Source organism: Phodopus roborovskii, unplaced genomic scaffold (genome assembly GCF_943737965.1).
Source record: "Phodopus roborovskii unplaced genomic scaffold, PHOROB, whole genome shotgun sequence".
Classification (NCBI taxonomy): domain Eukaryota; kingdom Metazoa; phylum Chordata; class Mammalia; order Rodentia; family Cricetidae; genus Phodopus; species Phodopus roborovskii.
Window position 1 is genome coordinate 16,844,626 of NW_026126461.1, and position 15,630 is coordinate 16,860,255.

At 48.1% G+C, this 15,630-nt stretch overlaps 1 protein-coding gene across 1 annotated transcript in view; it reads left to right on the top strand.

Moving 5' to 3' along the window:
- Positions 1-15,127, top strand: part of Lama1 (laminin subunit alpha 1) — a 115,144-nt gene extending 100,017 nt beyond the window's left edge. The window contains exons 50-63 of the mRNA XM_051190903.1: positions 628-772; positions 1,609-1,750; positions 1,860-1,974; positions 2,151-2,321; positions 4,185-4,336; positions 4,997-5,182; positions 6,330-6,465; positions 7,556-7,668; positions 8,207-8,396; positions 8,883-9,041; positions 9,617-9,770; positions 10,892-11,025; positions 13,980-14,202; positions 14,777-15,127. Coding sequence (XP_051046860.1) covers positions 628-772; positions 1,609-1,750; positions 1,860-1,974; positions 2,151-2,321; positions 4,185-4,336; positions 4,997-5,182; positions 6,330-6,465; positions 7,556-7,668; positions 8,207-8,396; positions 8,883-9,041; positions 9,617-9,770; positions 10,892-11,025; positions 13,980-14,202; positions 14,777-14,937 — 2,181 coding nt within the window. The 3' untranslated portion in view covers positions 14,938-15,127. The remainder of the gene's footprint in view (positions 1-627; positions 773-1,608; positions 1,751-1,859; positions 1,975-2,150; positions 2,322-4,184; positions 4,337-4,996; positions 5,183-6,329; positions 6,466-7,555; positions 7,669-8,206; positions 8,397-8,882; positions 9,042-9,616; positions 9,771-10,891; positions 11,026-13,979; positions 14,203-14,776) is intronic.
- Positions 15,128-15,630: the final 503 nt, after the last annotated feature.

Genomic DNA, 15,630 nt, shown 5'->3' on the forward strand with positions numbered 1-15,630 from the left:
GTCAGCACGGGTATCGGTTGAATATTTGCTCTTCAGTTCGAGTCTAGATCATGTCTCGTTCCTTGTGTGAGCACCGTGGCCCTGCATTTTGTAATTATTTTTATTATTATCTTGTTGTGTGAGAGAGTAGTCTCTCTGCCTGTGTGTGTATGCACCATGCGTGTGAGGCCGCCTGTGGGAATTGGATCCTCTGGGTGTGAGCCACGAGGTGGATGCTGGGACTAGAACACAGGCCCTTTGCAAGAACAGCCAGCATCCTTAACTGCCAAGCCATCCCTCCATCCGCCACAGCAGCCTCAATTGAGTCTCATCTACAGGAATGTGCCCCCTTTCTGTCTTGTGTGCTGGTCGTTTTCAGAAACAGCCCACTTGTCAATAAAAACTCACACATAAAGTCCAGTTTGTCTACTAAAATACAGATCTGGGTAACAATGGGTAGCAGTTCATTTAATTCTCAGTAAGATCCTACAAAACCACTGGGGACATTTTCATTTTCATGTAACAGACTAGCTATGGGGTCAGGCTTCATTTCCCCTGGTTGACTTCAGGTTACTGCCACCCCTAACTTGGGTGGAAAAAGTCTAGGGATAAAGTTGAACCTGCAGAGAGCTGTTCTTTCCTTCACAGAAGGACTTCCTGTCCATCGAGCTGGTCCGTGGCAGGGTTAAAGTAATGGTGGATTTGGGGTCAGGACCCCTCACTCTCATGACGGACAGACGGTATAACAATGGATCCTGGTACAAAATCGCCTTCCAGCGAAACCGGAAGCAAGGTGGGTGCATAGGGAAGAAGGCCTATGATGTCGGCTGGCCCTCTAAGAACAAACAGCACTCCCAAATCAGTGATGGATATGCTCCCTTACCTTCCTGGCTGCATCTGAATTATATTAGAGTACATCACCATCACCATTCACCACCTGGCCACACACACAAAGTAGATTCTTGAGTGACCTTCCGATTGAAAGCCACCTTTGCCTATGGAGCAAGAAGCTGGGAGACAGTGTTAATCCATTTGTCTGTGGCTCCAGTGTTTCTCATTAAGTGCCAAATTGGAAACAAGAATCAAATCCTGTTTTCTTTCACACACCTACCTACCATTACCATTCAGCCCTGTGTATCTGAATCTGCCGACCTTTGTCTTTTAATGATGAAGAATAATGCCCGTCAAGTTTGCAGAATTTAAAAGGACATGCGTTGTTTTTATCTGAGTTCTTCTACTACCAATAAAGACTCAGAAGTCAGATGTTGCGGTGAAAACTTGATAGATCAAAGAAGAGTAGGAGGAACAACCAGCCGACCTTCCCTTTTTCTGGAGACCCACAAAGGAGGCTCCCTCTCCACACATCCCAGACCAAAAGACCGCAAATCTCTAAGTCCCTCCTTACTCCTCCAGTCTATCCTCATCCCTGGGTCCTCCAAACTCCCTATGGCTAATTCAACTAGTCTCTGGTTTTACCCCCCCCCCAACCAAAGTTAATTTTATTAACACAGTCTCCTCGGAGTTTCACAAGTGCAGTCAAATACCCCCACATCAAACATGTCTTCATACACGGATTGTGTTAACAGGATCTTACATTGACATTAACTGTTTCTTTCCGCTTCCCCCTAGGACTGCTGGCTGTCTTCGATGCATACGACACCAGCAACAAGGAAACCAAGCAAGGAGAAACCCCAGGAGCCTCTTCTGACCTCAATCGGCTGGATAAAGACGTGATTTACGTGGGCGGAGTACCTCACTCTGTGTCTATGAGGTACGGTGTGAATCTGGGGATTGCCTCTCTGTGGCCCTGTCTCACGTGGAATTTCCAGGCCTCTCTTATCAAGTGTGTGAACGGTTGGTCCTTATGTCCTTGACTCCAGGAAAGGGTTCGGCAGCAGAAGCTATGTGGGCTGCATCAAGAACCTGGAAATATCCCGGTCCACCTTTGATTTGCTGAGGAATTCCTATGGCGTGAAGAAAGGCTGTGCGTTGGAGGTAGGAAGCGAGCATTGTCACGGGGGTCTGGATAATTTTTGTAAATGCCCAATGGCTCATCTATACAACAGAGCTGCAAGCTCTCAGCCAGCCTGTGGGTGGGAAGCAAGGGAGGAAAGGAGGCAGGTAGTCCGGCAACAGCAATCCAAAGTCGCTGCTGTCCCCTCTGTCTCCAGCCCATCCAGAGTGTGAGTTTCCTGAGAGGTGGCTACATGGAGATGCCACCCAAGTCTCTGTCACCAGAATCATCCCTGCTAGCCACGTTTGCCACCAAGAACAACAGTGGCATCATCTTGGCTGCACTGGGCAAGGACCCGGAGAGGGCTGGTTGGTCTCAAGCACATGTGGTGAGTAGCGGTGGCCCATAGAAGGAGATGCCTTCCGGAGTCTTCCAAAGACATGCGCGGGGAATTCCCGACTCACAAATTCACTGAAGCTGCTCCCAAGTGGTTATGTATGAATGCTTTTAAATCTATGAGTATATGTTGTGCTCATGAAGCCCTGATTTTCTGAGCTTCGTGATGGATATCCCACACATCTAGAGGCAGGTTCAAGGCTGCTGCCCTCCCAACTAAAGCAACTGCCGATGGCAGAGCCCGAGTTTCTGTGTGCAGCACTTGTAGCAGAGCGAAAGCTCCTATCCTACATCCTTTGGGGGGATTTGTTGTTGTGATAAATGTGAAGGGAGCAGACAGATGTGGCCTGTGATGGACACAGTAGTCCAGCAACAGCAGAAAAAAGCAGAGACGAGTTTGACCCCCTACAGGAGGGTGTGGTATGACTAAAAGAAATGTTAGCAGACACTAGCGTGTGGGCTTGATGAAGGAGAGCCTTCACAATGTGTGTTCTGCTGCTCAAGACACAGCTGTGTCACCACCACCATGGAAAAAAACAAACAGGTTCAGAAAACCCAATTACGCCACCCAAGGTCACACAGCCTTTAGGTGTCAGAACCAGCTTGCAGACCCTTGATATGGCATGGGTCACCGTAACCAAGGGTGGTGGGGACCGGAATTGGTTTTGTGGTTTTCATTATTCTATTTTTTTAAGTTGAGGTGAAACTCGTATAAAATGAACCACTTTAAAGTGACCTTGCATTCAGTAGCACGTTGTGCATTCGGTGTAATGAAGTCACCCCCCCCCCCTTAGCTAGTTACACATGTTTTCATCACCCAAAGTAACAAACAGCCTGTGGCCCCATGGAGCAACTCTCCATCCTCCTCTCCCCACTCCTGGCCACCCTCTGCCTGTTCTGCATCTTTGGATGGGTTGCATATTATAGTTTTTTTTTTTTTTTTTTTTTTTTTTTTTGCTGTTGAGCCAAATTCGGTATCTTTTACAGTTATTACTTAGCATGTTTTCATGTATCATCCACATTCGACTACATGTTTGATTTGTTCTATCCCTTCCTATTTCTCTGTGTGTACATACCACAGGCCATCATTAGTTCTCTGATGGCCATGGTTATTTCTACTCTGGGGCACTCAGGAGCGATTCTATTATGATCCTATGTGGATAATGTTGGTTTGGGCCCCTGCCTTCTGGGCCTGGACCTTCAAGCGGGATTGCGGTTCTGTCTTTCTGGTGGGAGAGCGGTTCTGTCTTTCACCTTCTGAGGAACAGTTGGCATCTGCCCTCCACCAGTCCCTGACAGAATTACACGAGTCACATTTTTTTTCATTAAGTCAGTGAAAAGGGTCGGTGCATCTGCTGTTGGCCAGGGCCATTGGGTAAGACATTTCGGTTCTGGGGCTGGCTTTATAAACTCTCCGTGCTTTTTGTCAAAGCTGAAGGAAGCGCCAAGAACTTTAAATGTCTTCTGACCCTTGTAGCCCTTAGTGCCAGTATTAGAACTATTAGGAGCAGTCCGCAGGCAAAGGGAAAAATCAAATGAGGTGGTCACGTGTATGCTAATACGAAATTAGAAATTTCTTAAAATTTCCCAAGTGAGAAAATAAACTGCGATGTGTCATGTAGCAGTCAATGGCAAGTAAGGGGCTTTGCAGAGCTACAGCGTGATGCAAAGCATCCGTTACAGGAACACGGATTAGAAAGCGGTATGCCAGATCCAAAATAGTGTGACAGGTGGTGACACTCATATGTCCTTGCTTGCCTTCCATTAGCATGCCTACATTATCCATAGAAGGTAAAAATGTTGCAAACCCCTCAGCAATGCATTTTATCTTGGAAAACGTATCCCCACCCTGCAGCCCTTCTTCTCCATCATGCTGATCGAAGGCCATATTGAAGTGCACGTCAGTTCCGGGGACGGGGCCAGTCTGAGGAAGGCCCTACTTCATGCTCCCACCGGCTCCTACAGTGACGGGCAAGAACATTCCATCTCCTTGCTCAGGAATCGAAGGTAATCTCAGCTCTCAGCAGTTTGTATCAGGACCTGAGAGGAGCTTAAGGAAGCGCCTTAGCAGGAACCCGGGTACCCGGTGTGTTTAAGAGAAGGGGGTGGTTCAGGTGCCATTAGCAACCATAGTTGTTACTGTTTCAAGATAATGCTAGGGATTTGCTAGAATCCTACCAGAGAGTCAGCTTTCTTCTACTTTATAGTAATGAGTTTATGAAATTTTCCTAAATTAAGAATTGTCCTTTACTTAAGCCCAAGGTAAACTGTTTACAAACTGGATGAATTTAATGGCGAATAAGTCTGTTTCTTTTGGTAGGAAGTATCATGCCTACAGTAAAAGCTATCCTATCAATATTCCGTGTATGTCTCTCTTCAACTGGGCACCTTGTGCTTTTGAGGCACACGGGGATGTTTTCGTGATAGGAAAAAGAGGTGTCTGAATACACATTTACCTATAGTACTCAAATTCAGTGACATAGTCACAGATTTTATTCTTTTACGTTGTGTGTTGAGCTGCAGCTTTCATTTGTGGGATTCACACACAACGTCATTTCAAAACTTATCTCTAGGAAAATCTACTATCCCGAAGGGCTTTGCTAGAATTGCATGTGAAAATGGCGCTATTCACTGTGACTTAAGAGTGTTCCTCTGTTAATCTGGCAGAGTCATCACCATTCAGCTGGATGAGGGCACCCCCGTGGAAATGAAGTTGGGCCCCTTAGCAGACAGGAGGACAATCAACATATCCAACCTCTACATAGGGGGACTTCCTGAGGATAAGGGGGCTCCCATGCTCAGGACGAGGGCCTCATTCCATGGCTGCATCAAAAACTTGGTCTTCGACGCTGAGTAAGTACAACTGGCTCTTCAGCATGTTCTTGAACTTTCTCATCTGCCTGCTGAGCACACTGTGGATGTCTCGAGTTCTACGAGCTCTTCTGTAACAAGTGCATCTTCTTGTTCTATCATGACAGTCTCTTCGGTGAAAGGGTTAACGTGGTGGGCTGATCTGTCCATCAGATTTTATTAGGAAAAAAAAAAAAAAAAACCAAAGATCATGATTGGCCCATTGTGTGTACACAGTAAGGAGCACTGAGCCGGGCTTTGATGTGTGCTGGGCAATCACTCTACCACTGAACTATATCCCATCCCCAAGGGTTACCTCTGTATCACAGCTATGCGTTATCCATGGCTCTCCCTACAATTAAACATTGCAAGTCTCCACTCTCTGGGAAGAGAATTATTTTCGGCCAAGTAGCTGTTAATTTCTCCACTCCCAAGTTCTAGCCAAACTGAGATGGGAGGAGCTGCTGTGCCTGAATCTATAGGTACCAAGATCTGCCTACAGTAAATCATAGTGGACTCAACTGCAGAAGACACCCAGCCCATCCCTGCTGGGCTGCTGGCCTGTAGGTGACTTTGAGCAAGAGCAGGGGTCTTCCCTAGCCACTAGTGCCCTTCTCTGAGACATCGCCTCCCCGGAACCCCTGAACACGGGCTCCAGTGCAGTCACAGAGCCGTACTCAGCTGTTTGCAATTGCCCACCCTGTCACTGATGGCGTAACTTCATATTCCTGGAGAAAGCCACGATGCTCCTGATTCCGCAGGCAGACACAGCTTTGTGAGGTGTCTCGGTGGGATCCAGGCCAGCTTAGGGCACCCAGCTAGAGCTCCTAAACTGTGCTTGTCACAGTTCAGAATAAGGACCCAGTGTTGAAATGGAAGCTACTGTGCAGAGATGTGGTGGCCAGAGACCAGAAGGCCTGGGACCCCAGCTGCGGGAGGTGACAGCCTCGAGGCCACTCAGAGACCAGGGGGATCCAGATCACCAGCAAACGTAACAGTGTGACTTGGGTGCTGTGAAGGATGGCCACTTTGGTTACTCTAAGAGAAACGGATCAATGGTTTAAGACTTTAACTACACAGCAGTGAAATGATTGGGCTCCCAGGCTGCTTTGTGGGGTTTTTATTTAGACGCTCTCTCGTTTGTCTGTAGACTTTTGGACTTCACCCATGCAGTAGCTTCTGAACTAGTCGAGCTGGACACTTGCTTGCTGGCAGAAGAGCCCACGCAGGACTTCCGTGGAGACCACGGGGAACCCCCTCCAGAGCCCCCGACTCTACCACAGCCTGTAAGCACGACCTCCTTCAATGGTATCAGGACAGCTCGAGAGAGGCACAGGGAGGGAGGAGGGAGAAACTGGAACTGAGTCCTAAGGGGACCGCTGAAGCTGGGAGCCGGGGGACAGCGCCCCAGCTGCGTGCGCCTCCGAGGGCAGCAGAATAGCCCAGAACCCTTTGGCTGTGGAGCCTGGGAAGTAACTCCTTGAGGAACAGCCAGCAGGGATGAGGTAGCAGGGCTGGTCTGAGTGTGCCTCGGGGTCAGCCCTGATGCTCAGCTCCCAGAGTGGCTAGCACACCAACCACAAGGGTTTCCCTAATCTTCCTTAGCGCTTTGGGTTTAGGTGTGTGTGGGAAACATGCAAACAAGCCTCCCCCTTTTTTTTGTGAGCCACTGTGTACTCCTCAGTGTTTAAGGAAGAGTTTGATTCATTGAGTAAACTCTAGTCATGTCCCTTCCGATTCTCTCCTTTACACATTTATTAATTTAGAAGATGGTATGTTACTCGCCCCCTCCCCACCAACCAGCATCACTGGTGCAGGGCCACAGAATTTAAGACAGTTTTCCTAGTAGTGGATATCTTTATCTTAAGCCACAAAACCGAGCAAGGGACTCACTTGACTCGGGGTTCTGTATGAGAGGCTGTGGGGGCGGAAACCAGCACTTCCTTGTGCTCTTAGCTTCTGGGGCCCTTTGAGCCCCGCCCCTCTCTCTCGCCCAGCACTGTGAGACCCGAGGGCGCTGCCCGCCGCTCCCTGTGGTGTGCCAGCCAGGGCTCCCATTTGGCCAGCGGCATCTTTGGGCCATCCCCGTGACCCATCAGGCCCAAGGAAGGCCCACAGAGGAACTCTGTCATATGTGTTTGAAGGACAGTGAACTTGAGTGATGAGGGGAGGTGGAAGAGAGCTCAGACTGCTCCCTGGGGAGAGAGGAGAGAAAGGGTGCTCACTTTTAAAACAGAGCTCGGGGTTAGTCCAACCACAGAGGTGCAGCTGCTGTTCAGTGACTCCTGTGACACTTTCTTTATGGGGGGACATGTCTGTGCCAGTGGGGTCCTGCTACAGTGTGGCTGAGTGAGGGCCCTGATACACCTCCTACAGGAACTGTGCTCAGTGGACGCTGCTCCAGGGTATGTTCCAGGCGCTCACCAGTTTGGCCTCTCCCAGAACAGCCACTTGGTGTTGCCTTTTAATCACTCCGATGTCCGAAAGAGGTAAGCCTTTTCCTGAGGTCCCTCTGAGGTTGTTTCCATTGCCAGATGGTGGGAAAGTGTGTTGTCTTCTGAAACATGCAAATTTGCTCACGCCAGACAGGTTCAGTACCCACGGGGACCCAGGCAAGGATCCCATCTGTCAGCCCTCACCAGGCTCGTCGCAGTAACACTCTGCATTGTCCTCAAATGAAGGCCTTCCTGCTGGCCTGTGGGGGAGTCTTACTCCTTTTGTTTTGAGGTTCAGAGCTTAGCAGAAATGTCATCTTTTCAGAGTGTCCACCCTAACAACTTCGCACAGCCACCAGTGGGCCTCTCAGCCATGTGCTGTAACTGTGACGTGGTCCTAGCCTTGGTTCAGGCTTAAGGGACTCCTCCTCGTTGACTGTCTTATAGCAGACGGTGGCCAAAAGGCTGTGCCATGAACGGGCTCACGAGTGAATGGAACGCCTCTCTCTCTGGAGAAGCTAAATATGTTCTCTGAAGCGGCAGTGGGCAATGTCTTAGAGGTCACACCTTTCTGGTCCCTGTTCTCCCCCAGGCTCCAGGTTCAGCTGAGCATCCGGACCTTTGCCTCCAGTGGCCTCCTTTACTACACGGCTCATCAGAACCAAATGGACTACGCCGTCCTCCAGCTCCACGGCGGCCGCCTACACTTCATGTTTGACCTTGGCAAGGGCCGAACCAAGGTCTCTCACCCTGCCCTGCTCAATGATGGCAAGTGGCACACAGTAAGTCCTCGGGAGGCCCCGTCTCCTGTCCCAAACTTTCTCCCTTCTTCCCTGGCACTCTTGAAGGGAAGCTGTGCGTTGGCCTTAACCATTGTCATCTCCAAATGATGTAAGCACCCTGTTAGCAGGGCCCTTTTCTGCTTCCTGGAGCCTTCCAGGCACTTGTTCTGACCTGAATACCTGATAAACATTCAACAGCTGGCTATGGACTTGAAGGTCTCAAAAAACAATGACTTGGCAGGAAGCCAGTAAAGCCCACCTAAGGCTTGAAAGGAACAAGCTGCTCCCTGTGGCATCTGCTGATAACCAGGCCCCTGGAGCTCTGATTTAGAGCCCGCCCATTGTCCACAAGCTCAGCATCAGCTGTGCCACAGGCAGAGCCAGCCACGGGGCTTAGTCTGGGCTCTTACAGATAGATCTAAGGAACACATGCGGTACAGTTTTCTCACACGGTTTACAAATTCTGGATGTTTCCCCCTTGTGCAGGTCAAGACGGAATACATTAAAAGAAAGGGCTTCATGACCGTTGATGGTCAAGAGTCGCCGACCGTGGCTGTGGTGGGGAACGCAACTACGCTGGACGTGGAAGGGAAGCTCTTCCTTGGAGGACTCCCTGTCCACTACAGGGCCAGGAACATTGGGAACGTAAGCAGTGGCTTCTGTGCAGGGCCCATGTCAATTTGTTGTGGTTGTGTTTTTGTATGAGACCCTCATTCTCCAATTGCTTTAAGTTGTTCTGTCTGAACCTGGGGTTCACCAGAAGGAGCAGGCCTTTCCAAGGGTGAGCATAGCTCATGTGCTGGGCTTCCCTTGGATGGTGTAGCACCTTTCCCAGCATGTACATAAGTCACGTGCTGGGCTCCCTTAGAAGGAGCAGACCTTACAAGGCGTGTGCATGCATCATGTGCTGGGGCCCTTAGAGCCACCAACCAGCTTTTCCTGCCTCACAGCTAATGGACTTTTCCTTTTCGGAAGAGACACAGTCCCAAAGCAACTCAGGAAAAGTTCAGCCAGCTTGTAGGGTTCGTTAGTGAGATAAGCACTTTGGAGCCAAGGAGTATTTTAGGAAAATGGAGGAAAATGACTTCCACCGCATTGGCACCAGAGTCCCGGAGTGAGACAGGAAAGAACATGTGTGTCGCTGAGAGAGGTTTGATGAAGTCCAGGAAGAAGATGCCCCGTGTGGTCATCCCCACCTCCTCTCCTGTCTCTTGATTTAGACAACCCACAGCATCCCTGCCTGCATTGAGCAAGTGACAGTAAACGGCAAACAGCTGGACAAAGACAGTCCCTCGTCTGCCTTTGCAGTGGACAGATGCTATGCAGTGGCCCAGGAAGGAACTTTCTTTGAAGGAAGTGGATATGCAGCTCTCGGTACGTGCTGTTAGCGCTCTGGAAGGCTCGGGAAGGAGTGCCCTGGGTTTTCCGTGTGCTCTAAGTTGATGCAGGTCCAAGAGGAACTGCCAGGATTGGACGCAGCTGGAAGGGCTGCCCAGGGCCACATTTCTTTCACTCAGCGCTCTGTTTCCAGTGCTTTGCCTGTCTTGCAAAAGCCTGTACCAGTTTTGTAGTCTGCGGACGGCCTACAGAGGCCTTCTCCCTCCAGAACTGGGCGGTCACAAACTCTTGGCTTCATCTGCACATTCCCTGAGTTTATGTAGGGCAAGGTTCCCGTCCGAGTTAATAAAGACCTTTGAATTAAAAGGCAGGTGTGTCGGCTGGGTGGCGGCGGCACACACGTTTAATCCCAGCACTCAGGCAGGTGGATGTCTGTGAGTTTGAGGCCAGCCTGGTTACAGTTAGGACAGCCATGTCTGGACACAGAGAAACCGTGTCTTGGAAAACAAACAAAAGCAGAAGTGTGCACCTATAATTCCAAAGGATGCAAGTAGGACTAGGCTATGATAACACCACCCTTCCCATCTCTCATTTAGCCCCAGGCATGGTGACAAATGCCTTGTGTTGTCACTTAAATGGATAAACTCATTCAGTCCCCATTTTATAAATATCTAATGAAGAGGCTGATACAGTGAGCAAATGATGCTATCCAAAGTATACACAAATCAAGAAGCTAAAGACTAAGGGGAATGCATCTACAACGCAGGGAAAGACCACCAGACTGGATGCATCCAGGGCCAAAGGGACAAGATGTCCCCAGGGCTGCAGGTGGAGGAAGTCCCCTGCCCATGCTCTGTTCTGGTTTGTGACTGAACACCTTCTTTAGAGGCAGTGTTCCTAGTGGTTGTGCACACCTGTGATCTAGGCACCCAGGAGTTAGGACGATTGCGTATGTGATGTCAGCCTGAATACATACATAGCAAGACTCCATCTTAAAACAAAATCAGAAGAGAGAAAGTGTTTCTTCTTACTGAGGAATGTGAGAGCCTGGAGGATGGGGTGGAGCAAGATCTTCAACTTGGCCAATACGGCGAAGGCTTAGCCAGCCCAGTGCAGCGCTGTGTCTTACGGGTTCTCACAAGGACAGTGTTTTTCAGTCAAGGAAGGCTACAGAGTACGACTGGATTTAAACATCACACTGGAGTTCCGGACCTCCTCCGAGAATGGCGTCCTCCTGGGGATCAGCAGTGCCAAAGTGGATGCCATTGGCCTGGAGATTGTAGATGGCAAGGTAGGTATCCCATCTCTGTGCCCTTCTCACCCCAGCAGAGGCAGAGCAGGAGACAAGTGGTAGAAATGCTTAGATCCAAGTTCCTCGTTACCCACTCCATTAATGGAGGCAAAGGAAATTTCCATTTTAAAATCAGGTAGCCCTAGAAAGCTATTTTCAGAGTGACTTCTTTTCGAATATTTGAATTAAGATTGCTGTAACCCTTGGCATGTCTGCCTGGACCTTACCAGGAGCAATGTTAGCGCCCAGGCCATTTGCACTTGAACCCTTAGGGATTAATCTTCCCAGGTATCTTTGCCAGTGCTTGTGTCTTCAGCCAGAGTTGCTAAAGCCCTAACTACTAGCGCCTCTCAGGATCTGACCGTATGGAGACTTGAAAGATGTAATTAGGAGCCAGCCAGTGGCTTAGTGGGCACAAATGCCTGATGCCAACCCTAAAAACCTCAATTCAGTCCCCAGGACCCACAGGATAGAAGAATCAATTCTAGCAAATTTTCTGATTTCTGCGTGTTCATGTGTGGAACACATATACACACAATAAATGAATATAAATATATAAGAGGGTAATTCAGTTAAAATGAGGTCACTAACATAGGCTGAGCCAATCTGTTGTAAGTATGAGGTACTAGACACACAGAGAAGACCAGAAGGTTCCCGGTAGTCTCCCATGAGTTTTTTCTTGTTTTAGTCTTTCTTTTCTAGGTTCTTGGCCCTTAGGGTTTTGCACAGTGGGGTCAGGGGAGACTAGCAAAGTTCTATGTGCCTTGTCCTTCCCCCTTTCCCTCTCACTTCAACTGAAAAATAAATTATCCCGTGACAGATTGCTGCTTCAATGCTACAAATTAGAGCCAAGTTCCCCCCTCATCCTATACTTTAAAACTTCTGAAAAACCTGACACACACACTTACAAGCTTTTATGCACATTATTACAAAGTTATCAGAAGTGTTATAGCTATAAAGTGTATTTTTGCATTGTGTTCCATTTTTACTTTTCTGTTGTGTTCTAGCTACGACTTCTTGTTCTCTTTAACTTTATTTTAGTGTCTTGTCCAAAGGTCTGCAATACCACATTTGTCCCAGCCTGTTCTGAAATAGTGGTCTCCTAGGTGTCAAGTCCAAAAGAATTTTGGGACAGTTGGCTAACTGTGGTGTCGATTAACATCCCAAGGCACATGCTGGCCTCCAGGCTCACTCGGTATCTGTGACTCTTATCGGCTGTTCTAATCCTGCCTCTGCCCCAAGCTCTAAAACTTCTCTAGCTCCTGGGCTTCCCTTCCCCCAGGCTTCTGATTCCCGTATGGCCCTGCCATTTCAGCCGTGGGCTTCCTGGCTCCCCCTCTCCACACCCCCTCTCTCCTCTCCCCTCATTTCAGTCTACTGGCCAGATTTGGTCAACTGCTTTTCCTCCTGCCCTGCACTCCTCCGGATGCCCCAGGCAGCCCTGTCTCACACATCTACGTGCAACAGTCACGTCCTCTCTTTTTACAGTAGCTAGCATGAGAAACGGTTTCTTTTCGAGCTACCAACCGCTCCCAAACCATGACACGGAGACTTCCCATTAGCTGTGAATGCTCAGCCTAGCTTAGGCTTCTCTCTGGCTCGCTCTTTTAACTTAAATCAACCGGTTTCTCTTTATCTACCTTTTTGCCATGGGGCTTTTTCTTTCCTCTGTCTATCTGATTTTCACTGCTTCTCGTGTCATCTTGCCCAGGGCATGTGCCCTTCTTTCTCCTGGTTTTTTTTTTTTTTTTTCTTCTTTCTCTCATTCTTTTCTCTTGCCTAGATTCTGCTTCCTATTTATTCTCTCTGCCTGCAAGCCCTGCCCATCCTTTCCTCTGCCTAGCTATTGGCTGTTCAGATTTTACTAGACCAACCAGGTGCCTCAGGTAGGCAAGGTGAAACAGATGTAGCACATCTTTGCATAATTAAATGCATAAACAAATGTAACACACCTTTACACAGTTGAAGTAACATTCTGCAGCAAAAAACAAATGTAACACATCTTTGCATAGTTAAATGCAGCATAAATAAATGTAACACATCTCAACACTTATTAAAGAAACATTCCTCAGTAAAAAAACAAAAACAAAAAAACAAATGTAACACATCTTCACATAGTTAAGCAAATGCAGCCTAAACAAATGTGACACACCTTTCTATAGTTAATGTAACATCCTGCAGCAAAAACAAAGGTAACAATACATCTTTGTCTAGTTAAAATAATATTCCACAACAACATGATTGAAATCCTTCCCTCCTCCCTCAGTCATCCTGAGCTGCTAGAACCAAGAAATAGACACAGGAGGTTTAAACACTAAATCTGACTCCCGGGTCTGGCGGCCGGAAGTCTAGGGCTTGGAAGGATTGACTCCTTCTGAGGCCCCTCTCTTTGGCTTGTGCGTGGCTGACTTTTCTTCACCTTATCTTTTCTCTGTGTGTCTGTGTCCTGGTGCTTCTTATAAGGGCACAGACTGGATTAAAAACGACCTCCGTGGCCTCATTAAGGTTTTCATATCCAAATAGCATCACATCCCGAGGGATGCTAGAGGTTGGAACTTCAACATGGAATTTTGGAGTAACACTGTTCGGCCCACAGGTCCTCTCCGCCTTTTGCTATGCCCTGGCTTTTTGTTGGCCACTGGCTGTTGTTAGACGTTAACAGGCTATCGATCGTGTATAGATACCACCAGTGCTCAGCCTACTGGAACTACAAACTCCCATCAAGTATCTGCTTTGCCCTGAAAGCAGCAGTTTCAGAGTTGTGGGGACAGGGACAGAGTCCAGGTCCTCGAGGAGGTGACTTTCCACAACTATTGTTGGTTTCTCATGGCCAGTGCATCTCATGAGAACAGTGCATCAGTGCCCTGTGCCTCATGGCTTCGTGGCTAAGAGCCAGTGAAAAAGACAGAGGTCCTAAACATAGAAAAACTCACCCAAGTATTTGCATTTCTCAGGTCTTATTTCACGTCAACAATGGTGCTGGTAGGATAACAGCCACATATGAGCCCCGAGCCTCCAGAAATCTCTGTGATGGGAAATGGCACACGCTCCAAGCCCAGAAAAGCAAACACCGCGTTGTCCTGACTGTGGATGGCAATGCTGTTCATGCTGAGAGTCCTCATATTCACTCCACCTCAGCAGACACCAATGATCCCATTTACGTGGGTGGCTACCCTGGTATGTATGATGCCCGGATCTGTTTATCTACAGAACAGGCCCTGTCCCAGGGAGGTATGACCTCAGGGGAATGCGGGCTAGGGATCGAGGAATACACAGTTCAGTGACAAGTCTCACTGTCTTAGAAAAACTGTTCGAAATACCATACCTAAAGCTTTTGGGGAATTTAGCATAACTTTCACATACATGTTTCTCAGTGAGAACTTTGGCTCTGATGTCAGATTAGCAGGATGATCCACCTTTACCCTAGGTGACCCCCAAGGTGGGGTCTAAGTCACGGGGGTAGACTGGCTTTCCTCTTGAACCAATTTTGCATTAGAGTTGGGCATGTAAGATGTCCCAAGAAATTATGGCAAATCCCAGATGACTGTTGCATGACTTTTCTAGTCACAAATAGCTATGCCTTCAAGTAACGTGTTCACAGTTCCAAGCAATTCTGCTATCCACTAAAGCTACATATGTGGGAAATATTCTGATGTGATACTGGGTCCAACTTGAGATTATCTTTGTCCCTAATGTACAATTTACCCTATCCCAACAAAATTAAGCAAGACTTGTCTGGTTTCCTGAACAGCCCAAGTCAAACAGAACTGTCTGACCAGCAAGACCTCATTCCGGGGTTGCGTGAGGAATCTGAAGCTGACCAGGGGCCCGCAGGTGCAATCCTTGGACTTGAGCAGAGCCTTTGACCTCCAAGGAGTCTTCCCTCATTCTTGCCCTGGGACGGAGTCCTGAGCTACTGCAGGGACCCTCATTTGGAGTCATCGCTAATGTGTGGAAGAGAAACAAGTTTGTGAACTAAAGTGTCTTCCGTTCAGATTTCATTTCCAACTCAGGTTATGTTTCCAGAGAAAAAATGGTGTATTTATGCTGAACTAAAGCCACATGTGCAACAGATACCTCTATTAAATAGTGCAAACTGTCAGTTGAATTCACGGTCTCCTTCTTTTTAGGGTTTCAACCCTGAAACCCTTTGGGGATAAGGAATAATCTCCTGAATACTTGGCAGTGTTTCCTGGTTTGCAGTTTGAGCATAAAAAAATAAATAAATAAAACATCACTGCAGACTGCATTAGCTTATAGCAAAATATGGATAATTTCACTTCTTCTCTCTTTAGGTTTCATACAGTATATTTACGGGGTAGCAATTAGGATCTGAGCACAGTCTAGTTGGTTTCTTACCAAAACAGAAAACACTGGATCCAGAGTCCAAGAGGCGATAGTACTAGGGTTGGGATATGATTGGATACCCCCACCACAACCAACCAGGAAAACGAAACCAATTTTTCAAGGGACGGAAATCAATGAATGCCAGTCTCAAGAGGGAATTCATCAGACAAAGCTTCTGTGCCCACATAGACACACCTTCCTGGAGCCCAGTATTGAGATATCCACAATGCCCACACAGGTCCCCATGCCCCAATGGGT